Source organism: Lepidothrix coronata, unplaced genomic scaffold, assembly GCF_001604755.1.
Source record: "Lepidothrix coronata isolate B3197 unplaced genomic scaffold, Lepidothrix_coronata-1.0 Scaffold159, whole genome shotgun sequence".
In the NCBI taxonomy this organism is placed as follows: Eukaryota; Metazoa; Chordata; class Aves; order Passeriformes; family Pipridae; genus Lepidothrix; species Lepidothrix coronata.
This window is the reverse complement of record NW_016690339.1, coordinates 766041-791846: the sequence shown is the minus strand read 5'-3', so window position 1 is coordinate 791846 and position 25806 is coordinate 766041. Positions and strand designations below refer to the sequence as shown.

At 39.5% G+C, this 25806-nt stretch overlaps 1 protein-coding gene across 3 annotated transcripts; it reads right to left on the bottom strand.

Moving 5' to 3' along the window:
• Positions 1 to 3028: 3028 nt before the first annotated feature.
• On the bottom strand, positions 3029 to 24363 carry SLC38A4 (solute carrier family 38 member 4). 3 transcript variants are annotated; one of them, XM_017829185.1, is made up of 16 exons: positions 24251 to 24363; positions 20777 to 21004; positions 19928 to 20006; positions 18576 to 18691; positions 15475 to 15548; positions 15258 to 15350; positions 13795 to 13873; positions 13622 to 13704; positions 13446 to 13504; positions 12784 to 13062; positions 12580 to 12659; positions 11392 to 11492; positions 10297 to 10421; positions 7561 to 7705; positions 6638 to 6735; positions 3029 to 5577 (listed from the first exon to the last, which is right to left on the bottom strand). In XM_017829185.1, exons 2-16 carry the CDS (start codon positions 20893 to 20895, stop codon positions 5476 to 5478), a joined length of 1632 nt encoding a protein of 543 aa, XP_017684674.1. In that variant the 5' UTR covers positions 20896 to 21004; positions 24251 to 24363; the 3' UTR covers positions 3029 to 5475. The 3 variants fall into 3 exon arrangements, with proteins under 3 accessions (XP_017684674.1, XP_017684676.1, XP_017684675.1); XM_017829187.1 differs by having other exon boundaries at positions 19928 to 20001; XM_017829186.1 differs by having other exon boundaries at positions 20777 to 20999.
• Positions 24364 to 25806: the final 1443 nt, after the last annotated feature.

Here is a 25806-nt window from a genome sequence, read left to right as displayed (position 1 = left end):
AGAGAGCTCAGGCACCATCAGAAGATTTATATCAGTTAGTTGGAGGTTTCAGATAGATGTAAGTTTTATCACTCTGTAGCTGAAGGAGGGAAACAGGTGGCTCCTAACCCCTGCAATAGGGCTTTGAGACATAAATAAAGCATCTATTTCTGTACAGAAGTGATGTATTAGGTTGAAGTGTCTCTGAATGGTGAGGAGGTGTTACAAGTCAAGGGGATACCACCAAGCAACCTGTAGGAAACAGTAAATAAGGTAGGGTATAAAAAAGGTGTCTGCCTCAGCAGCTACTTCTTCCTGGGGAAGTTCAGGAATGTTTTGTGCCAGGCCCTCCAACTTTGCTCAGGATGGACTAAGTTAAAGGTGGGGATTCAAAGAAGAAATGTCAGTCTTAGTGAGAGCATTTGTATTAATTCATGCACTTGGAGCTGTTTGTTGGGTTAGTCTGATTGTGGCAATCCGGAAACTGGGTCAATTGCTTGCACTGCTAGCGAAGAAACTAAACCCAACCATCTTGGAAAGAAAGGGTGGGAAGGGTTGGCTGGTCTGTGGTGGAAGAGGTAGAAGTTTCACCTCAGTCAGAGAGTGAAAAGGAGGCTGATGCTGATGGCATGCATCCATTGCTTCCTGCCATCGGGAAGCTTCCCCCTGAGAGGAGGTACAGACCCTCCTTTTGGGAATAAACAGCTAGGTAATAATTTATGTGTAGACAATCTGGTACTGAGGAGAGGGTAACTTTTCGAAGCCCTAAGATAAATGAGCCAGGAGAGGTGTGTGATACCTGTAAAGCTGAATGAATGCTCCGAATACTTTCCATTTGAGTGTGTGGGACTTGAAACATCCAAAGTATTATGCAGAGCTGTAGCCAAGCAGGCATCTTTTTTTTTTAGTTTTGCTTTTGCTTGGTGATAAACATCTTCTATTTCACTGTTAATAACAGCACAAGGCCTCCTTCTCATTTTATGTAGCAAAATTAGGATAGTGTATTGATTTCCAAAGCTATTTATCATTATGCAATGCACTGGGTTTAGAACTTGGCTCAAGTGGTGGGCAAGGGGAGTAGGCTCCACATGATGTATATCCTTTCAATGTTAATGCTTTGCTGATGAAGGCAGCAGCTCTGGAGAACAGTGAATGCCCTCAGCACCTTTTTGTGCAGAGGGTACTGAGGTATCAGTGATTATTCTGCATAGCTGGAAACATCTTTTCCACACTTTAATGGTTGTGAGACCAGTCAGCACATAATTTTTTTTTATTTTGACTTCACTAGGTGTCTGAAACAAGCAGCTCAAGCCGATGTTGTTACTTTCGAACACTAGCCTAAGACTGCTATCTAACAAGGGTATGGAACAGGAGGTTACTTGAGATCCCTTCCAGCTTGACATATCTCATGCTATTAAGGAAACTATCTTTATTACCCAGGTTCAACACAAGCTTTTATGTGTTTGCAGTATGTGGTGATTTAATTAACTAAACCCAATTTTTTTTCCCCCAGGATTCTACTAGACAGCACAATATACCATGGAAATATTGACAGGCTTGCCACTGCAGAACAGAGACCAAGCTTTGCAGAAGGAAACTCTGTGACCCCGAGCTCACCCTGGACCCCCAGCCCAGGCTGTCTGGGCTAGGTGTCAGTGGGCTGGCCCTTCCCCATTGCTGGGTGGAGGCTGGGAACTGTAAGCCCCCCAAGCCCACAGCGCCTTGCCAGGCAGAGTAATGGAAAACCAGGCAGGTTTCCTCTCAGGTTTGACTGGGCTCTGCCAGAATTTTGTTGCAATAAAATATTTTCAGTAAAACTTACATTGAAATTTGAAGTCAAATAAATGGAAATTTTCCACCTATAGCACCAACTAGACCTCTTTATAAGTAATTGCTGACTAGCTTTAATTACTATCATGTCAGCCATTGAGGACCAGCCAAGCACGTCAGGGTTTACTGAAAATTAACACCAAAGCCAGCTGTTCTGACTTACTTAGGCCTGCTGCCCCTCTTTTAGACAGATGTTATTGAATATAATCTTTGATTATTTATGGACTAGAGAGGACTTTGCCCTCTAGTGAGTGTCCCTTGTTCTGCCCCTTTCCAGAGCTGAAATATTCATTACTTCTGGTTTGTTTTTTTTAACCCCTATATATTCACTTCTGGCATTCTTGTCACATTCATTTAATGACACACCTCTTTGACCACTAAAATTTCTAATACATTTTCACTGCTTTTTTCTTGTCCTTGAAGACATACCTTTTACTTTTAACTCCACTCATTCACTTGCAACAATTGTAATTGTTTAATTAAAACAGCCTCCTGCCACTAGAAATTTATACCTCAAGCACCATCGAGACAGAGCAAAGCTGCTGCTGCAAGGAATTAAGAATGTCTAACTACAAGGGAAGGAGAAAATCAGGGCGGATGTTTCTGTCGTAGTTGTTGATCATGCATCTGAGTCTGCAGTGCCTCCCTTATTAGTTGGCAGGTTGCAAATGCTGGCTGGCCCCATGTTTCTCCCATGAGCTCATCGGTGATGGAGGTATGTGTAGACCAGTGTATTCTGAGCTGTGATTATACACCAGACAAGTATGTAACAGCAGGAAAACCCACAGCTGCAATCATAGGAAGTATTTATACAGAGCAGTACCATCTGGTGCGTGCTCCTATACTATACTTAGTGATATACTATATTTACTCCTATAGTACACTTAGTGACTATACTTAGTTGCTATACTGAGTATCCCAGTTAATCCAAAGACATTCAGTTTCTGATAGATAACCCCACTTTTAAGAGCAGCCATTCTTTTCCTGGTGATATCTATGCAGCTCCATGAATAGATACAGAACAGGGAATGTGAAAGGGTTGTTATATGAAGGAGCTGCCATCCTGCTCATCTGCAGATACATGGATACAGAAATTTCTCTCTTAAAAGGGAATGCAGTTGTAGCAATGCCAGTGTTAAGGCTACCACTTCGACTCTTCTTGATTTTAAAAAAAAATTCCTTCTCCTCCTAGCCTAAAACAGAATAAAAAAACCTACAGTATTTGAAAAATTAGTTTATTATACATCCACAGATGGTTTTGTAATAAAAATCCTCACCAGGCCTATTGTCAACAATACAAAACGAATAAGAAACTCCAACATCCACCATTTGCAGAAGTGCTAATAAGTTAGTGAGCAATAGTGCCCTTACTTTCAGTGTGCACTGTGGCTGCATATCACTGTGACCAATGTATTTTAACTTGAAAACTTGACATTTTACAACCTCTCTACCTCTGTTTTGGACAGTGACAGTTTTGTGCCATAAAAACACAGTGAGTTATGCCATTGTTCCATAGTTCTTCTGTTATTTTTCTTGAGGCCATCTGTGTTTTCGGTGGGCTACATGAATTCCTAAGTCTCTACATGCAGTTGCAGTCATGATCCGTGCTTTTACTCTGATACAAAGATGCAGTTACAATTTCATACATATAACTCTCAGTAATGGTATCAGGAAGAGAGGTGTGGTGGTGTGTTACTATTAACTCCAGTCCATGCTAAAGGCCTCTTCAGTAATAAAGCAGCATTATTTTTATTAGTTTGCTTAAAACAGAGGTAAATATTACTGGCACGTTTTTCTTTAAAAATGCAAAGCCAGACTTAGCAATCATGAGGAAGTATTTCCCAGTATATTAAGGATACAGTACTCAAGTGAGCATACAATACTGCCCAGAAAGGTAGCATTTGGCATGGGTATGTTTTTTCAGTTAATCTGTGAGTATACACACATTTGTATGTACACACACACAGAGATTTTTGTACGAAGCCAAGGAGAGAGCAGAGACAACTTCCAAGTGCCTCATAGCCTTCTGAGTTCACAGGTGTGTACTCAACAGATTTCGAAGTTGGAAAATGAAAACTCCAATTGCATGAGCTTGGGCTTATGTAAGCATGATAAAACCAAGTCTCGCCTTCCCCCTCACTCCCTGTGCTACTTTTCCCTGGTGTGTATAGAGAGCATATGTACTGAGTACTCCACAGCATAGCCCAAAACATGGTCTGAGTGTTAATTAAGCATCCATATAACACAGAACATAACTTTTTTTCTGTCTTGCACAACTGCATAGCATGATACACTTCAGATTGTCAGCAATGTGGTTTCTTTTGCATACCTTAATTACATATGATGTTGCTGAATGCTAGTGTATGCATAGGCAAGCTAAGGTACAGCAATCTAGCAAGTTATCCAAATTTTTGGTGTACAATGGTAATACAGAACTTTAAGTAACATATTAAAAATTCTCCAGAGGAAAACATCTTGCAATTTATTGTAACATAAGTAGCATACTCCTGAATGTGTTTTTACACAGGTAACAGTTAGGTGACTTGCTACAGGTATATTTTATACAATGGTGAATAAAAATGAACCTTTTACAACCCCCCCCAATTCAATATGTTTTCTTCAAAACAATATTAAGTGTGTGGCTATGAAAACAAAGTGACACATAAAAAAAATTTCAAAAATCATTTACCACAGGGTAATATTTTTATGACTGGAGGAAAACAAAATATTATGTACATAAATACATATATTTTTATGTATAGCAAATTACAGTTTCCTGCACTGAACATTTATCAAATATACAAGTACTGAACAATACTGCATAGAGTGCTTTGCCACACCTTGTGGTCTCTTTAAATTCCTGTGAGAGTGGAAGACATATTTCTACAGAGGATACAACTTGTTCAGTGATGCAAGCTCACACAACAATTAAAAAAGTAAAGAAAAAAGAAACCTACAGCAGAAATGTCTGATGTTCCCAGCACAGGCATCTTTAACAACAGAATGAAAATGTTCAACTGTTCTTCAAGCACGTGTTCCAACACAGAATCTGTGTCAGAGAGCTTTATTCCATACGACGAGACATCACCTGTCAACGGCGATGCATTTGGACAACAAATCTAATGCTCAGCCTTGTCCACGGGCTTGTCAAAGCCATCATGTTTCTGATAGGCAGATTGGTCTATCAGGCAGTGAGGAGTCACCTTTCAGATCCCCTACAGAAACTGTACCCTTTCTCTTGGACCTGGGCAGCCACTCCCATGAGCTTCAGATAGAGAACAAGGCACTATCTGGTTTTCTGGCCATTATCTTTCCAAGGCTCTAGGAACTGTGGTTATGATCATGATGTGAGATTTTGAAAGGGGTGACACCAAGCTATTTTTGAGGACTATGTACAAAGTTATTTTGGTACTGAAAATAGGAAGCATTCACACCACACATTTCATTTCACCTGGCCAGAAATGCTAAGCTCAGGTTTCTAATGCATAAATAATGATCCTTATTGAAAAGGATGACATAGACTCCATTGGGTTCTTGTGACCTTACCAGAAACAGTTTTCAAAGTACTGCAGTTACTAGCCAGGAATAACAATCCCATTTAGATGTTTTTCAGAGCACACAATACAAATATTTATGTTATAAAAAGCACTTGGTTGTCTCCACAGGTTAGTGATGTCTGGAACTTGGGGGATTGTAAATCCAGTCCATTACAATAAGAGTCATACTCACAATCATGAAGATTATGCCAACTATGAGAAAGATCAGAGCCTGCAATTCGAAAATAAAATTTTATTAATAAAACAAGTGACTGAGCAGGCTGTAGCTCACAGACTGTCCCACTGGAGCCACATTTATATAACACCCAGGGCCTGAGTTTGGGTCATTCTCTGTGACTAAAACCCAAGTACTGTCGTACAGGGTTACATGAATCAGAGTTAGTCCTGTGTGAATTTCAGTCCAACAGACTCAGGCTTTACAAGGCTAGACCTGAAGACAACCCATTTTGCTACTGTGAACAATAATACAGAACATAACACAGGAACAGCTTTTTTTTTTCTTTAAAAATTGATGAATTTTCAATAAATGATCATAGTCTCTGACATTAAGAACAGCTTCAGAGTTAATCCATTTTATCCTTGTTAGCCAATCAGGTAAGTCCATATCTAAAGGTATTTCTGTGCATATTCAAGTGATTTAGGTGCTTTTCACCAATAACCTTTCTGATTAAATTTTCAAAGAACATTTCCTTGGTGATAGTTAAATGTGCAGACATTGATGTTCAGGATGAAAGGTACTGCTGTGGTAGTCCAGCATGACATATAGACACATTCTCTGCATAAATGATAGACCTTCATATATGTCTTCTGTAGGTGTATGGATCTGTCTCAGAGGGGAAATCACTATTACTTATTTATCTCTGCAGTACAATTTCCCTCTTAACCTTGACCTCAAATCTTCCTGTTAATCCACAGCTGGCCCTCTAACATGAACCAACAGCTCCTTATACACTTACTTAGTCTTGGTGCTATTTATGTAAATACAGGTGTTAACTAGACCTTAGATCGGATTAAATAAATGCATTTTTATAGTTGTTAGGAGACACTTTATCCTAAACACTTAGTGTCGTGTATCAAGTGTAGTAGGGCACAAAAGGCTTCAGCTCCTGAAATCTGTGGTGAATCACACTGTCCAACCTATATGCTAACATAAATGCTAGCATTTATGAGCAACTGCCACATGTTGCAAGTCAAAGGTCTGTGTATTTGTGACCAGCGGAAAGCACACACCCTCCCACACTTCTTTTTGCAATTGCTGCCAGGTGTCTTACCCCGATCTTCTGGGGAGACCTCAAGGGTTCCTTCTCAACAAGACGCAGGTAGAAGGCACCAGGGAGGATGAAAATCAACATCGTAGCAGAAGAGGCTCCTGGAAGAGAGAGAAGAACTGAGTACTGCACCATCTGTCAGAAAAGCATTGTGGTGCACCTGCAAAAGAGAGCATGTGGGAAGGCAGCTGCTCTTCCAAGCCCAGCTGCACACAAAATATTCGCTCTGTAGACAGCATTCATGGAGAGCTGTAGATGTCCAAACACTTATTTGAGTGCTCAGGGCCTGAAGAGACACTTGTTACTGAGAGGATTTTTTCAGACTGTGCCTAGGAAGTGCCTACTCCTCTCTGCTCAGCAGAGCCCAGTATGGTGGCCCAGGCACAACAGGCTGAGAGGAGCAAACCAGTTGCAGAAAGCCCATGGAGGTGTCTTTCTCAAGGACATCTGCATCCATGAGTCTTCAAGCAGCTCAGAGCACAGAGGCTCTTCATGCGCTTCTTTGGTCAGAGGCCAAAATTGACCAAAAGAAAGAGGTAGGGAGAGAACTGTGAATGTCAAAATAAATGTGTCACTTTTCTCCTTTTTCTTATGTCACAGTTTGGAAGTCAATACATTTTATTCAGCCTACAGGTGCTTGAAAACCAAAGGTCATTTCCCACTCCATATGCATTGAACAACCTTTTTGTCAAAACGGGGATTCCTTACCCATTTTCATACTAGGGTTATTGGATTCCTTGTGCCTCATGCAAGGTAGCAACAAAATTGGGTAGCCTTTAGCTTTGTGTGTCAGTTGTTTGGGAATTATATCCCTTTTAACTTTAATCTGTGTTTATAGTAGTATACTGTAAGACCCAAACTGAGACTGTCTCAGTCCATGAATGTAAATATGTAAAAAGAATTAACAAAGTGTTTATGAAACCTACCAATAAATCCAAAGATGTCTTTAATAGTTGGAACAAAAATTACAAGCAGGTTATTAAAAGCCAGAATTACTACTGCAACCAGGAAATGTCTTATCCAGCTGAATGGCCTTCTGGGAAACAGCAACGCACTGATAGATGAACGGATCTGCAAGATGAAAACCAGCAGGAAAAGTAAAACAATTAATTTTTCTTTGCTTTTCACTTTTAAAAATGATCTATATTAAGTACTTTTGCAGTGAGAAATTCTGACTGAAAAAAATGTGTTTTCAGTCTTTGATTCCCGTAATGTAGTCTTACTCTGATGTAGCTTTTTGAGAACTGGGTTCACGGTTTAATGCAGAAACTCAAATATTTGCAGTGTAGAAGAAAATCAAGTAAATAGGGTGTAAAATCAGGGACATGAAATCTGTTCAACTGAAAGATGCTAATATCAGCAAAAAAACCCCAAAGAACCCCCCACTATGAATACTGATCAGTAGGCAAAAAATGCATGTGTGAAATAGGAGTTGCTGTATTCTTGTACCAGGTCCCTCTGAAAATCCCACAGGAGTTCTATCATTTACTTTTCTGAGAGAAAGAGGAAGCTGTTGTTTTACTTTCATCAAATATATACATATACATATCAGAAAATAAAATCATATTTTTCAGTGCCACTTGGAAATTATAAACCTAAAAGCTGTTGCAGAGGATCCTTTTTGCTCCACTGACTTTCTCACACAACACAGAATTTTTTTGCTTTTTCATCATAAAAGGTGGTAAGTAGGAAAAAGGTCAAAAGCAAATCCATTTGGCGACTGGAGATAGTGTTACTCTCAAGTACCATGATTAATTTAAAATTTGAAATGTAGAAATTGAACAACAATATTTTTACACTGTAAAAAAGCTCTAAACCCACTTCTGTTTCATTCTTTTAAAATAACATACAACTGTACAACTGTTTCTGGGTGAGTTTGGCAACTGAATAAATGTATGGGGTTCTATCAGACTTGAAGTCCATCGCTTGAAAACACAGCATGAATTTTGTATTTTATGTTTTTCAGGTTGTGAGCCAATATTAGGAAGAGGGAAGCAGATTGCAAAGATTTCCAGTCTCTGAGTTAGTGTAAAACAGCTTTATTGCAGCAAAAAACTGCTGCCTGCATTTCTGTGCACTTACTCTTAGCATCTTGTCCATTATACCTTCTGTGACATAGTCCTTAAAGAGGATTTATCAGTTGTAAGTTTTACAGTGACTAATGGTACGTAGCTCTACAGTTAATTAATTTTTTTTTAACAATGAAATTAATTTTTTTTTAAAGAAAAAACTCTGACTACTTTGAGAAAATACAAATGCAGTAATTCATTAAAAAATAGTTGTTACAATTATATTGCTTATTTGGAGTAATAATATCTGCTGTGCTGGCTGTCCAAAAAGGCTGTGTAAATCTCTTTGATATTCTAGCTTACAAGAAAATGATGTTTTCTCAGGAGTCCTCTTAATAGAAAAATTAGTGCTGTGGTATGTAAATGTTAGGACTTCACACACTATTCAGATATAAAAATTATTTTACAGAAAGTTAAAAGGAAAAATGCTACATCTGACAGAGAGAGGCTTTTGCAATGCCCTTAGCTTGTTTTCCCATAAAGAGAAACCAGTTTGTTAAGACTAATTTAAACATTTAGCCACTAGTTTAAACATGACATTTAAGGCAGAGTACTGGCGTTCTCCAAGCTACAAGAACCGATCACTCTGGGTCCTTTATACCAGATCTTTCTTTTTGATTGACAGCATTGAACAGTGATCACTGCTCTAAGGCATTTGTCAGCAAGCCTGGAAAGAGCATCTACACAGAGCATGCACTGCATCCAGGACAACAGAGCAACAGGACCCCAGGGTTACTGCTCTCATCAGATGAGAACCCTATGGTGTGACATGGATTGCTGGGAGCCCTCTGGCAGCATGATGCTGGGCTTGTACGTGCCATACAAACGACACACCAGCCTCCCAAAACCTAATCACCAGGATCAGCTATTTTTTCCCCTGCTGCATAGCAGCTCAGAGAAGGCATGACAGACAGTCTTATACATTCAGGAGCCTAGAGGTCTGCTCTTCAGGGGAGATTGATCCCCGAGGAGGCTCAGTCCCTCTTCAGAGCAGTTTGTTTACCCGTGTCTTTCTGTCCCTGCTACTGTGGATATTTTGTTTTTCCTTGTGAAGAGAACACAGAAGCTCCAAACTTTGCTCAGACAACTGACTATATGGCTGAGTCTTGTATGCCTCTGTGTTCTGGTATTTAGCTTCCTCCCCTCTCCATAGACTGAAGCATGTAAGGTGAACAGAGGCCTCTGTCCCTCTGCTTTGGCAGCTGGATCTGGGAGTCCTGCACAATGTGTGACCTGAGATTCACATGTCCGTCCTGAGTTTGGATGCTATAGTAGGTGCCTATGTCTCTATTAGGAAATCTCGTAAGTGGTTTCAGTATATCCCCGTCTTTGGTACTTAGCACTGCTCTGATAAATATAGTACAGAAAGAGCCAGAGAGACAGAGAAGTCATTCCTGATTTGTTTATGAAGACTGATTTATTTCAGTCTTTCAAATTTTGCAACCCAAACTGCCTAAGGTCCATGCCTAAGACCCTTCTAAGTAAAAACTCAGGCTTATTTTTCTTCAATGTTAAAATCTGCCTGTGCTGAGCACATAAAATCAGTGTATATGGGCTAGCCCTGATTTCAGCTTAAGCAACTGTGTTACTTACAGGGAAAAGGACAAGGGGCACAGTCAGGGTTACAGCCACCAGCACTGCCAGACGAACTGACAGCAAGAGGGTGTCGAAGGTGTACACTTTAGTGTATGTATGAAGTAGCTCATCTTCAACTTCTCCTGCAAAAAGGAAACAGAAAGGAGCTAAATCACTTAAGCAATATCTGAACGTGCAAAAGGATCTTTGTACTGCAGCCAGATAAGATTAGCTTTAGCCCAGCCACTGTCATTAGATACATGTAATGGGCTAGACACGAAAGAGGAATTTTCCCACTGTGACTGATACAAGTCCATCATTCACAGCTGATGAGGGTAATACAGCTCTGAGGTGATGCTTTGTACTCTAGTATCTTTGGGATGACTTTGAGAAAGACATTAAGTGAATGTAGAACCTGAAGTAAAAATAATTTCTGTGATATGAAATATGAAACAACTGAACTGGTGACAGCTCCCTTTGACCTCCACCCACATGTCCCATCTCTCAGACAGAGCTCTCTTGGCTCAGTGATAGGGAGAAGATTGTGCTGTATCATTCATTTCTTTGCTGCGTGGAGGAACTAACAAGCTAAAAAGAAGTGGCGTTTGCATAAAATGGTGTGCTAATAGAGGGGCTTCTCTGTTTGCCTATCGGTTAGTCTAGCTCATCCATATTTTTTTACACTAGAATGATTTGCACCTGTTTTTCAGCATAGATGAAGCTGAACTAGTGGTGTCAGAGCCAGATTGAGTAGCACTTAATAGTGTCATGTAAAACTGTTAAGCTCTGGAGTATTTTTAGTACAGTCACTCTTGGCCTTTGCCAAGAGCCAAGTTTACAGCAGCTTCTTGTCTGAGTTCACAAAACCAAGAGATACGCAACTGGTCCCCCTAGTAGATGCCTCTGAGTCTCTCACAGGTGAGGTTGTCTGGCAGCTGGAGAAGTGCCACAGATCATTCAGGAGATTACACACTGCATATTATAATTGAATGTTGCTTACACTTGGATTTGGGCCCATAAAAATATGTTAATACTTGGACCTCTGAGATAGAACCAGCTCACCTGCTTTAAAATGACAGGGAAAATTCTGCAGAGAACAGGGTTTTGACCTACCGTAGAAGGTAAGGTATCCAAAGAGGGCAGCCAGAAGATACATGATAAGCATGCCAGTGATGGAGATATTTGAGATATTCTGCATCCGCTTTCGGGAGCGACTGAAGTACAAAAGAAAGAGAGTAACAGTCCTATAAAGCCTCTATTTGTACAAGAAGTACTCAGAAGTATCTTAGCTTTCTAACATATCCTCCCTGGCTAGTAAGTTCATACCAACTATATTGGTTACACAGAGCTGTTGATACTTTACAGCTCTGTGTAGAGCATCATAGACTTATAAAAAGTGTGTTGAAACTCCATTTCTATTGCTTTCTCACTCACAACATAACACATGTCACGTTATTTTGTATATCATTATTTATTAACTATCAATCTCAAATGGTGTATTTTAAATAAAAAAATGGAGGGGCTAAAATTACAGGACTGATAGTAAGAATAGACAAGAACTCTTAGCCAGTTCTATATGAACATACCCTTATATCTACATAGGGCTGTTCTGCAGGTTCAAGAACCCCTTGCAGGTCAAATCCTTTCTTCATAAATCCTTTGGTTAAAGATAATCTTCATCTTATAGGACCTGTAAGCATGTTTCAAGTTATCTGTGAATTTTTATTGCTTCTGAGGTTAAACCTGCTGAAATAGGAGGTAATGATTCATAGCCTCCTTGAGTTTTGCAGCACACCCTCCTGTAATGTATTTTTTGCTGTTCACAAATGCCTTTGATTAGTGCTTCCCACCTATCAACTCTGTGCTGATTTAAACAAGTGTATTTGATTTTTGATATTTCTCAAGCAAATTAGGCTGGGTGAAGAGACTATGTAAGACACCCAAACCAATAGCACCCCAAGAAATTTTAAGAGTAAGTAACAATTGACCCAGAACTCATTAAAATATTATTAGAAACAAGAATTATCTCCTTCAGTGCAACCAAATTCCCCAGTTTATTTCACATCCTTTAAAGAACTGTCCAGATTCCTCCTTTCCTAAGTAAATATTGATCAATGCAATGGTTCTCTGTCACCAATATCTGACTGTAAGGTCAAAGCAAAGCCAATGTCTGCTTTCTATGATAAGCAATAAATCATTATCATGTGGGTGTTTATACACCTGCAGTCAAGAGGTAACATGTAGAAAATGATCTCTAGCTGTGGTTAACTGGAAGTATTGGACAAAATTTAAGAACCTTACTCTTTTAGTTCACTGTATATTGGTAGCACCTCAGGGTGGCATACGAATGCAAATGCCAGGATGGGTATTGCATAGGCAGTCTGTAAAATAAAGCTCCCATTAGTAAGAATGGTCATGGCTGTACCTCTGACTTTTGGCAGCCAGCAATTTAGCTGTAGTACAGTTAAAGCGGTTAAATGGTTAAAGACAAAGAATCTCCCTTACCCGTGAGTTGAACACAAAGTATTTTGGCCGACACTTGTCACTATTGTCGCTGTGCGCTTCATATTCTACACTGCTTTTGGGGGAGGTATCTTTTGGTTCCTCAAGGCCTGGCAAGTGCCCAGCTGTGTTGTCCATCATGAAATTCACACCAGAGCCAAGTGACTCATTTGGTAACATGACCAGGTGCATTAGCACTGTGTTATTGGTGGTGGTCCAGTTTTCAACCCCATGGTCCATGATGGGGAGAGGACAGGGTATTTGGGATTTCTTGAAGATTACCTACAAAAGAGTAGACTATGTCATCAGAAGAGTACCACTGTAGGTGATTATGCAGCTGGGGTATTCCAACAGAAGTATAAACAGGCATACAGAAGAGGGGAAATAGAGAGAGCAAGAAATCAAGTGTTACCACTTCTGCTTCTCTTGCAAATATTTGTTGCTAATTTGCCTTTGCTGTTGTCCTGTTTTATTTTTTATTCTCAAGTGTTTTTTAAACTGAATTTCTTAATTCTGACTTCATTCAGCAATAGGCTTGTTGATTTGATTCACTTGCAGATGCTATTCTAACATCCACATTAAATTGTCATGGTAAGAAATATAACAGTGTTTAAGGGTTTGCAGGTTCTTATGTACTTAGAGACAATACCCAAACAGTCACCTACCACACTGACAAAGAAAACCATACAGGTCAGCGAAAATCCACTCGTATAACCAAGATAACCTGTGCAGTAAGAAAAACAAAACAAAACAAACAAAAAAAAGAAACCAGTTCAGCTACATATAAATTCACAATCCTAATAGAAATAAGAAAGGAGCTTAAGCAGTACATTAAGTTTACCTAAGGTTTTTAGAAGGGAGAGGGGAAGAATAACCAAAACTGTTACAAGTATGACGAGGTAGTTCCCATTCAGGTACCATTCTCTAAAGAGGAGAAATAAAAATAACAACAAACATCATTGACATCAAAGTGAAAAATTTTCATCTGAGGTTCAGGTTGGGAAAGGTACCTACCCAGAATTCTCAAGTTTCATAAATGCTCTGATGACTTCTGGAAGTTCATATTTAATAATAAAGAGGTAGCTTGACATTGCTAAAAAAAAAAAAAAACAAGCTAAAAAAATAAACACCTTCAGGGAAAACTGTAGTTCCAAAAAAAGAAAAAAAGAAAAAAGATTTTTGCAAAAGTAGAGAAATGAGTTTTGTTCAAACGAAAGTGTGACTAAATAAATGGTGTGACCTTCAAATTGTTATGAACATGCCCTGAATGACATTAGAATGACATCAGAATGACATTAGAATGACATTATTGTATTAGAATGCAATACAGTTACTACTGAATTAACAGCATACTCAAACCACTCTTAACTTTTCCTTCTACTCTTTTGCTGTAAATGTTGTTTTTCCAATAGATGCTATCCATCCCCATTCTGTAGTAACTTCAGATGTTACTGCCTCCAGATCTCTTCAGCTATCTTATCCTCCTCATTTTCAACTTCTTTCTTCTGATAATCTTCTCCATATATAAAGAAAACAACTAGTCCTCAAGATTCTTGATGGAAGAGTGGACTTCTATACACCTTATTTAAATGTGCTTCCAAAAGGAACGCTTTTTTCAGTTATTTTATGTTTGCCACAGAGAGATCTCTGGAGACCTATAAATGAGTCTAGACAAGGACAAGAGAAACAGCTAGTCTTCTTTAATAGGGAAGCGTGCTTCATTCCTGAATTCAACCAATTTGATATTTAGGCTTGAGGAAGGAAAGGAAGACCATAGAATAGCAACTGTTATGAACAATATCCAAAAGTCTTTTGCAGTAGAGAGACGTGAACTACATCTCCTAAAAGGTTTCTTCCAGGATAGTAAAAGGAAACAAGCTTTGTTGCATGAGTATACAGTCCTATCCCTACTATTTATATTGGTAAGTAAACAGCCTCCTGTTCTCAGACAACGAAGATTACTTGATAGATGTTTCACAGGAGGTATCTTTGTAGATGAATACATTAAAAACATACTTTAAACACACAACCCAACTGTTATTTCAAGGAGAGAATTAAGCTGAAAAATGAACTACTGAAGAGTGTTTTATAGAGAAGACAGAACCATGTGCTGTTCTTTTTACATGGGACTAATCTTTTCTAAGTTGAAGCGGATGATTCAACTAGATGTTAAGAACAGTCTGAGCTGTGCTTAATAAAGAGAAATGGTCAATTCCTGGAGGAGAGTCAGCTAGGCCACTTTAGCCGTGATTGAAGCCTTTTCACTGGCCATGGAGAGATCCCAGGTAACTGTCTTTCACCAGACACTGAAGTGTCAGGTAGCTGAATCAGTGACACAAATCTCCCATGTCTTTTCTTTTTGTAATACAGTGTATGCTGTATCTGGCTCAAATCTAATGCCATTTAGCTAGGCAGAGGGGAAAAAGCACTTGTGTTTTGTAGAAAAGCATTAAAAGCTAGAAGATTCTTCCCCTTACCTCCAATGTTCTGCATTGTAACCGAAATGAAAACACCACACTTCCCAGGCCAGCCAAACGCCTTTTCTCCCAGTTTTTCATATATTAATGATCCTGAAAAAAAAGCAAAATTAAAAACAAAAAAACCCCATGAGCCACTGCATACTTGATGAATTGCATTCCAAGGTAAAATACGTGCAGCAGGGACTCTCTATCAGCCACAGCTTGCTCCTCATACCTCCTTCTTTTGATATCTTCAGTAAGAGGTGGACGGAATAGAGTGACAGTATTGCTACGCTGAGCAGCAAAACTCTGTAAAGCAAAGCAGAAATTAGAATCCTAAGCAGGACATCAGAGGCAGCGGATTTGAACTTACACTTGCTCATTTTCATGAGGTTAAACATATAAATAGTTTTCAGCATGTTTGTTCTTTGGTCTCCCAGTGCTAAATGCAGAGATAAGTGTCAACTGTAGCTTACTTGTGAGTACAGTTGCACCTTATGCACTCCAAAAGCCCCTGAAGGGTTGTTTAAATCCAGTAAGTGCCACTTCTGTGCTATTCCACAAGGACAGAATCTTGTATCTTAACAATATCCTACTAAAGTAAACAGAATTTCTATGTGAGAATCTGGTCTTTGGACTCTTACCCTCTCCTTGACCTCTCAATTTCGTATCTCTCCTTACTTAGAGCTGTCACCAGAAAAAAAAACCCAAACCCCAAACCCCAATCAAAACCAAACCATGATTGTGAACACTTCACTGCTGCCTCCTGGGTGGTCACTGCTTTTGGCTTCTGCCATGTCATTGTGAAGCAGAGTTTAGTAGGCTGTTGTGCAAGTACATTAAAAACTTTACATAATGTTAAAGCATGGCATGATACTGGGAAACCTGCTCTTGGAGCACTTGTAGCTAAGTCTTCTAGTCTAGTCTGCTTGAAGGTACTGGTGCCTGAATTCATTAGTTCTGATTACTGCCTTCCACACAACATTTGCATCCTATGTGATCCTCTCACAAAGTGCTGGTGAAAAATGTAGCTTTGTATGACATATTCAGGGCACAACACTGTGGGCACTACATCTTATTACCATAATCGTCTTGTCAGCAGCCTGCACAAGTGCTGGTGCAGAAGGGAATTTGATGATAATGTGACAGAGCTAGGAAATACAGATGTGCCTTACTCCATGGCTGAACCCACACCTTCAACCCCACTGAACATGCAGTTTGGTACAGACATGGGAGACACAGCCAAGTTCATAAATGAGTTACAATCTAAGAGCAGACCTAGGACCTGGGGCAAGGTGATGGCCCCCAGACCATCACAATTTTTTCTGAAGTTTCTCTCTTTGAGAGAGACAGACAGTGTTACAGCCTTCGTGTGAGCAGGGTTGCCTGTCATGATGTGGGCTCAGGCAATATGGTAAGGGGGAGTCATGCCTGAGATCACAGTGTATCCTGCTGAGAAGGCAACCTTCTTGATCAGGGAAACCCATGGAGCGTGTTGTTCACGTTTCCATGTCCTAACACATGAGGTAGGGTAAAACAAAGTCCTCCTGGTTTCACTTGCTAAATCATGCCAAACAGAAGTGACGCTCTCGTGCAAAATCTGTGCCATTGTAAACCTCCTCCACAGGAGGAATGTAATGGGAACTTCTGGAAAGCTTTTGAATTTTAGGAACCCTCCTTTTAGCTTCACCCTGTAGGACATCTTCCATCACGAGAGCACTTGAGCAACATGAGAACAGTAAATTACAAAAAATTTAGACAATGCTGCCAGTATCACCTAAATTAGAATTAATGTCCAGCAGTTTCCATTTAGGTAGATGGTATTTTTCTGTCCCAGTAACACTAATGTGATCTGTGAAAACAGAGGAACTTCCAGCAAGTGGATACATGTCATGGGGGAAAAAATATCCACAAAAAGTTTATGCTTTTAAATAAAACTCCTTCGTCTACCCGAAGGGAGAATGTTTTCATGCAGGAAATATGGAAATATGACAGAAAAGAAAGCAAGCTCTGGGTGGAGACGCCCTTTTTTTGGCTGTTTAAGTCTCCATGTAGTGCTTTAGCATTACTCCCTGCTCTAGCACTGCTAACAGAGCTAATGTCATTAGGCTCATATCAGATTTTTTTTTAGCCACCTAGGTGAATGAACAGAGCTTAAAAATAACGATATTACAAAGGTAATGTTTTTCCCCCAACTAGTGAGGCTTAACATATCATAATTTTCTTTCCAGCGATAGTTCATGGACATACTAGTTAGTACAAGTGCTCAGAGAAAGCTGGGGAAAAAAAGAATCCTACATTTTTCTAACCCTGATGCAGTCAATTTTAGAACCAGCTTCCATTTTTGATTTGTAAATACTGTGTCTAAGACAGTAGAGTGCAGGTGTTATGAAGCACTTACCCAGAACAGTGTTTGAATATACAAATAATTTTCAGTTAAAAATTCTACTGGCAAAACAGGAGATGTTTCTTAGCAACTGGAATCTACATGTGGTATTTCAAATGCTGTTTCTCTTGTAGCTACACAGTCTTCACAAGCAGGAAGTGATATAAAAACAGCCAAGCAACCTGGTTTAAAGGCTTGCTAGATTTCACTAATGTCAAACAATGACCTAACACCATCATGCTTTATTCCAGTTTCATGGGAGGTTAAAATTAAGGCTTCAGTTAAAATTAAAACCACTTATTAAAAAAAGAAAAGTAACAATTTTTTTTTAGTCTGTCTCATTAAGATGAGCCAGAGGTTAGCCATCAATTAAAAAACTTCCCATGGCTATCTGTCACTGTCTATCAAAACCCATTCTGTATAGATACTGCCAATCACATACCATTGCTTTCATCTGTGCACATTGTGTACAAATAGACTTGAGGGAGCAACATTAAATCTGGATAAATTTGTCAATGCATTTACATTCAAAGCATGTTGCTATTTCAGATTATATTGAATATTCTTCTTCTATTTCTACATAATGATTAGATAGTTTGAACGGTGTAAATATATTTATGGGTGATTTAATTCCCTTTTTGGACTCCCATAATGAACCAGCAAGATTGCTATCTTTATTTTAGGACCAGTATACTGTTCTTTCCTTCTGTTTTTTGACTGCACAGTATCAATTCACAGTTGTGTTCCTGATACAGAAGAGGTCTAAAATACAGGGGAAAAAAGGCTTTTCAGTAGTGGTTCCTTGTGGTGAAGCTAAAATGGTTTAATTACAGATGATTTTACGAAACCTTTCAGCTAACAAAACAAGCTTAACATACCTCTCTAACCATAAAAGCTTCAGTGCCAGCTCTGTTCTTATATTCTATTTGCTTTTCTTTCTATGTACTTACATGAAAAAGATAATTCCTGTGTTGGCCATAGCATAGGAGAGCCCTAAGATGCCGCTGCCCATAATAGCATTGCTGAGGTTGAACGAGGACATTCCAAAGGAGATTCTACCTGCATGCTGTTGGGTGCAAAACCAGAAAATGGCAATTAATTTGGATTTTACTGAGCACAACAGACTAATCATCCTCATTGCTGGATTTCCCTGTACTGTTCTCTTGATCTTTAGAGGTGGAGTTTTTCAAGGTTCCTGAATCCACAGATGCTTGCCATCATAAGGAGTCTCTCTACCCCCAAAGACAGCTACGCTGGTAGTGTTTGCCTCTTCCCATTCTTCAGTTGTCTCAGAGGGGAGGAGGGCTACATTCCTGACAGGTGACTGAGGTGACAGCTGTGTTGGCTAGCCTCTATAGAAATATATGCTGCTATCTTATAGGTTACCCACTTATTGATTTTAAAAAATCTGATTTTTTTTTTAAACTTAATAAAATTGATTTTTGAATTTTTCTTTGGTAGGATGTGTTTCTTTCTCTGGGGAAATAAAAGTGTGTCTAGGGGGGAAAAAATGAGGGCTGAGTGTCTGGGACTGGAGGCAGGAGAGTGGAAGAGGACAAAACCTAGGAGAGGGAGGATGGCATGTGATTGAGTTACAACTGACACCAATTGGAAAAGAAAAAGCGGGAATATGGCTCTTAATTTTAGCTTACAATCACAAATAACTTATTTTGGTTTTATGTGATCAGTCCTAATAAAACCTGTAACACAACCAATAAAATAATGTTTTCTTTTCAACAAAGTCATGAACACTGAATAAAGTTAAATCCTGAGCAGACAGGTACCCTTGTGCACACCCCAGGAACTGGTGCTGTGCTTCCACTTTCACATGGAGTTGTCTAAGGACTGGGAGGTGCGCTAAGCATGTAATGCTCAGCATCATAAAGCCAAAACAAGAATATCCTTTCCTTAAAGCAGTGCAGCTGGATGTGTATTCATTTACACTGATGCTGGAAACAAGATCTATCTGGCTTTTGGAGCAACAAAGTCCCTCTGAACCAAATGTCTTTTTAGAAAAATGGATGCAGACCCACACTGGTTGAACATAGGTGAGATTACATGAGTTCTACCAAAGTTCAAGTGTGATGTCAATGATTTTTCTGATTACTTGTGAAAGAAAGACCCAGTTTTACTTGTAAGACAACAGAAAGGCTGTTAGAAAATGCTTTTATTTGAAAGCCAAAATTATGCTGATCGAGCTGCAGAGTAACTTTGTTTACTGGAAGTTTTGGAAAAAAGATTCAGGTCAATAAGATTTATTTTGTAATTATTCATTAATTCACTAAAAATGAATAAAACTTACATATTCTTCATTATAGTCTTCCAGTTTCTTTTTACCCAGATATCCATTTGTAAGGAACTTCTGACTTTCTGCATCTTCACTAGCAAATGGATTGAACACAAAGAAAAATAAGAAAATATTAGATAAAGCTTATGATACATATTTTATTCTAGTAGTGCCTTTTGTCATTAGTGGAAACTTTCCTTTGACATTGCAATAAATATTTAAAAATCCTTCAGAAAGACACTCTGTTCTCCTGTAAGATTCTCATGTCCAATGGCATGTTTAATAGATCTTTGCTTTGCCTTGGAATTTAGTTTTAAACCCAGTAATCTTCAAATTATATCTGATTGTAGATGTTGGAAAGTAGAATTCCATACAGGAGTGTGCTAAAGCTGAGCATATACTTCACATTGGAGTAACGAAGCACCTCGCAATTGCCCTGTTGGAGAGACGTGCTGGGGGGTGCAGCGAGCTGAGAGCTGGAAGCCAATGGCTGTTTTTGAGATGTCTTTCTCGGATCATGCAGGTGCTACTGCTATGGTAGGTTCTGCTGGATCACCTGAGGGTGGACTGTCCCTGTTGGAGAACTGAGCTGCTCAGGTTGCGCTGCTCTGAGAGTGTATTAATTTACGCGTGCACTATCTGACCGGAGTGGTTGGAAATTGCCAAGGGGCTGGGAGCCTGCAGAGGTCACTTCAGGTAGTGGCAAGGAGGGACCTGGGCTACCTTGGCTTTGCTGGGTGCACTGTCCTCCAGAGCATAGAATGGGGAGGGTCATCACTGTGGGAAAACTGTCCCAGATGCCATTAGTGAAGCTTGTTTTTTGATTACTGCTTTCTAGCCTTAACAGAACAGTTAAATGCTTACCTCCTAATTGCAGCCTTTTCTGAATCAACCAGCTCTGTGTAGTTGTCTTCGAGGCTTTCCCCACTGTTGCTCTGGTCATCAAGCTCAATATTGACTTTTTGCAGCTCCATACGATCCATTAGAGAGGTCAGTGCTTTCCAGTACACACACTCGCTTCTTCAAGGTAAACAGCACCGTGCTGTCTGCTTGCACCTCTCTGTCATGCAGGGACTGCCAGAACACTCTGTTCTGCAAACAAAACACAATAGAACTCATTAAAATTTTCTTCAAATTAGATAAACCAGTGTGAATTGTTTGGTGTTGGTTTGATCTTGATAATAGCATTAAGAGGAGAAACTGTTACAGACTGGGAAAATTCTGGGCAAGCATAGAAGTTCCTTTATATGCCAGCACTTGGCCCTCCTTCTCCCTTAAAATGGTAAAGTACCAGGCCAACAGATGCACAGTGGGTGTCCAGCACCTGGCAAAAATACAAAGCCAGCAGAAAATAATTTCCTGAACTGCTTCTTTTGAATTTCTAGGGAAGGGTGATGCAGAAATGCTTGCTGTAAAAAAGGAGTATAGCAGGTTTTCCCAGTCTCGTAAGATTAATGTTGTCACAGGTTTAAATGTATTGTAGACTTGCCCCTTTCACTGGGATCTGACAGATGTGAGCATTTCTGTATGATCACTTTTTGATGACTGGGAGGTGCAGTTCTGATAGATCGGTTTCTGGTTTTCAGTGTACATGCGTTTAATTCTTACTTGACCCTGTTAGAAAAATTCCTGTCTTTTAAAAATTATATGATGCTCCACTCTTTATTTCTGTATGGGTCAAATAAAACTGTACATACCAAATTTACAAAGGGAACTTCACCTCTGGGATTTCAGCAGCTGCATATTACAGACTTTTCTGTAGATACACATGTGGATTAATTTGCTCATAACCAGACTCAAGAGGAAAAGACTGTGCAAGAAATTTTGCAGTTTTGCAATACTTTTGCCTTCTCAAAGATATTCCTTGAGGTATTTTATATGTCCATTTCACAGCTGAGGGGACACTAGTGAAGGGAGTGAGCACAGACCAGAGAGCACATTGCTGGCAAGCTCATGGCCAGTTACAGGTTCCTGACCCTCTACCTGCTGCCTTGCAATCAGGCACACTGGCCAGATCCATGACATTTTTCATAAATACTGCGCGATAAATGCAGCTCAGCATTGCACAATAACAATAGCATAAAACACCGCAACAAGTAATTTCCATGTCTGGCTCTTTGCAACACTAAATCTGCAATTATTTAATAGCCTTTTTCCTGGTTTTGCATTTATGGGTGTATAAGTTCTGCTTGATGACCAGATCATCTCTATCCTCTGTTACTGATCACATGCTGTTCTTAAGAATATCTACAAGCATATTTGTAGTGGCAAGATATTGGAGTGCATGTTTTTAAAATGTAAATGTAAACTTTAAATCCAGTCCTGGAGGTTAATACTGACCCCAGGCCAGAAATTAAAGTGAAATTCATTGCTTCTTACTAAAAGCATTCACCTAGACAAGACAACTGAAGATGGAAAACAATATCACAAAGCACTAGGAGATTTCCTACCAGAGAGAGTGGCTGTCTCACAGAGAGTGTGCGTGAGGGGATGAGTGACTCAGGGATCAAGGCAGAGCTGCTGGCATTTGCATTGCAGTGGCTGGAGTATTCTGCCCACTCAGGATATAAATAACTCCATGAGTTAGAAAAACAATAAGACCCTCTTTGCCCCCTCCCCCAAACCTCTGATGGAGTCCTAAGAACCATAGTTCCATTCACAGAACTATATTCAAAAGCAGACGCTGCCCTGTCTGAGAAACACAGTCATTCCGATTCTTGATGCTTATTTTTAATCTGTGGCGTAAAAGTCAGGCAAACAAATCTAACTGCTTATTCCTGTTCTGGTAAAGTGTAAAATCTGCCCTGTGACCACTGCCTAACTCGTATTGGAGAAATGTCTTTTCCAGAAGTGGCAGTCCAAAAAATACGAGTCTTCAAAGAGGTGAGAAACAGAGGTAAAAGTAAGCAAAAAAGTTGTCAGGAGTTAAACTACACGAAGATTAAGCTGAGGATGAAAGTCTGTGCAACACAGCGAACACAATTTGGAAAGGGGAGGAAAAATTAACCGGAAATATATGTTACTGCATAAGAATCATCTGGACATTGTCCTGTCAAACATTTCCACAAGTCATCTGATTTATGGATGCCGTCTCAAGAGGCTCTGGAATTACTGCATAAAGCAGTGATCTTCTATTTTTTTCTATTTTTATTTTTTTAATATGTGAATTTCCAAAAGTCTGGTGAAAGTGCAAATTCCTCAGGTGGCAAAATTAAATCTGTTGAGAACCTGCTTTCTTGAAGTCATAACTTTTTAGAGAGAGGTTGGTAGAGCTCAAGGAGTCTACAAACTGGCCTTGCCAGAAGCTTAGCATGTAATCGTGGAGGAGAAACACCAAAGTTCATATGTTTTAGCTTCCCTGGGATTTCATGCTTTCTTCTTCTGAGTTCTAAAGTTGGTGCCTAAACATATAAGAAAAATCTCTTAGATTTACAATGTTCCTCAGACTCGGCTTCAATATGGTGAGGGTTTTGCTGCCTCCTGGGGCATTTCGCTGAACAAAAAAATTTTTCTTAAAGCTTAATATTAAAATGGAAATACTTATTGCAAAAGACATTCACCTATTATCAGAGGGAAGTTATTTGTCTCTGTAAGACTGATTTTCCTATTCAAGTATAAGGCACTGTTCTGCATCATTTATTAAGTAATGGTTTTCAGCAATGATTCAGAAAATGATGAAATTTTTGCCATCTGATTTCAGAATGTTATTGATTCCTGTCCAGTCTGCAGTTAGGACATTAAGAGAATGGGCAAATAATGCTGGGTCACAGATATGACTAACACTTTCATGAGTTTTGCAGTATCGGTATTTGTAATCTCCTCCATGGTATCCGATTTAGCAGATTTTGCCAGATTCTTTGTCTTCGTGACAGTGACTTTATAATATTATTGTCTATGTGGCTATTTCAAAGTGAGATAAGTGTTGTCTCTGTGAAACACGCAATTAAAATGTAAAGCTTTCACAAATTCTTTTGTTTAAAGAAATGTTAGCTGAGTAAATCAAAAGCCTCGAAAAAAATTCTCAGGAGTTAGCCAAGGGCTGCAAAGGAAAGCAATCATTCATTTCTTAATTGACAAGGTAATTTTAAACACTTTTGCTGCTTCTTTGGTTTCTTAGGTTTTGATTTTTTTGTATGAAAGAGAAGGCTAAATTTCATTCCTGGAGAAATACCAAAGATATTTGCCAGTGTAAATTACCATGTCAGTAAATCTTAAGGAGCCCATCCTTCACATTGCACTTATATGTACAGGTTAATTAAATTTCTAATTCCCAGTTTTGGAAGACATGGCCAATCTCTGAAGTACATTGATCAAACATTGTAAAGAAAGAAAGTTTACCTCTGAGTCAAGCAGGTTCTCTTCCTCGCTTGCTAGGCAGGTTATATCTTTTAGGAATTGCACCTGTAAGGAAAAGTTTGCTCATGTGCAACCTAGAGCAGTTGAACAGTGATTTAAAGACAAATGGGAGTGTATGAGATGAACCAATCAACAGCTGCTACACCCCAACAACTCCCTTTGACAAACTTGCGTCAGCTCTTTTTAAAAAAGAGGGGAAAAAAAAAAGAAGAAAGGTAAATCAGTTTATTGGAGCACACTGAGGGCAAACATCTCGGTTACCGGAGCTATTTGCTCTCTGAGCTTAGCACTATTACAAAACACTTGTCCACAGAGTACTTCACCCAGACTTGATCACACTTTCATTTCACAGTCTTGATTTTTGAATAATGCACATGCATTAATCTTGCAGTAGCACAATAGTAATAAGCTTGGAAAATAAGATCTGGGAAAAATACCTATGGGCTCCACACAGCTCTATCTCTTTGACTGCAGAGATACATCTTGCACCGTCTGTCTGGGCTTGATCAGAAGTGTGTGCTTTCAATTGGTCTAGCTGACCTGTGCCTTAGTTTGCCAGTTGAAATATTTACTGTAATTGGAATTATAGAGGTATATGTCGAGTAACAAATGTTATTCATTTAATGGCAATATAGGCCTGTGGAGAAGTACTTCATTACCTGTGACGTGCCTGTAATACTGTAGAATTTACCATCTTTTATCCAATTGCTTAATGACCATCATTAAAAACCACAACGAACCCTCCAGCCCTCCCTCTCATGTAGTCTTTGTGATTAAAGCCCTCAGACTGGCCTGACTGTGAAGGCTAGAGGGCAAGTGAGGGGATGTGATTTTTAATTCTTAGAGTTTCCTGTGAAGCACTCAGACTGCTTTAGCTCAGGCTGAGTGACAACCTGTGTGAACCCAACCCTGATCTACTGTGACCAGGGCTTTTGCTTGCTTGCTGCCAGCACTGGCTGTGGTGTGCCAGTTTCAGAGTTCCCCCCTTCCAAAAAAATCTGAGTTCCAAGATAGACTCAGACAAATTGTTTAACAAAAATAAGCTCTGACTCCCTCAATTCTGCATTCCCATGGAAAGATGACATTGTAAGGCCCATCATGCCATACGATGCCAAAAGTAGTACAGTCCAAAGACTAAGAGGTGTAAGGTTTGGAGCTGGAGTCCCTATCTTGCTTTAAACCTAGCATATAGCTGGAAAAATGAATAAATTTTTGGGCTTAGATTGGTTGAAGGCACTTTGAATCTGAAAGCTCCCTGTGTTTTCCAGTGCATCACCTGGTTTAATGAGGGAAATAGGCTTTCCTTCTAAGGCATATGACAAAGAATAGGTGTCCTTAAGGTATTAAAGTAGTTCTTAGCAGCAGTTTAGCCCCAGATTGTCCTATGCCATTGCTAGGGTGAGGGAGCAGAGCTACGGCAGGGGCTGGGGGAGGCAGCCCCACTCTGCTTGAGCCTGTTTACTTTGCACACTTGAGAGGGCTGTGGGTATGGACAGCCTCCTTATTGCACTGTTGCTCATGTGGATGTTTCATGTAAC

Excerpts from the sequence above, each read along its gene's own strand:
- SLC38A4 (XM_017829185.1), bottom strand. The coding sequence starts at position 20,895 with ATGGATCGTATGGAGCTGCAAAAAGTCAATATTGAGCTTGATGACCAG. Across the intron at positions 15,549-18,575 it reads ACAGGAATTATCTTTTTCAT|AGTTTTGCTGCTCAGCGTAG; the intron begins GTAAGTACATAG and ends TTTGCTTTACAG. Across the intron at positions 13,063-13,445 it reads TGGTTTTCTTTGTCAGTGTG|GTAATCTTCAAGAAATCCCA; the intron begins GTAGGTGACTGT and ends ACTCTTTTGTAG.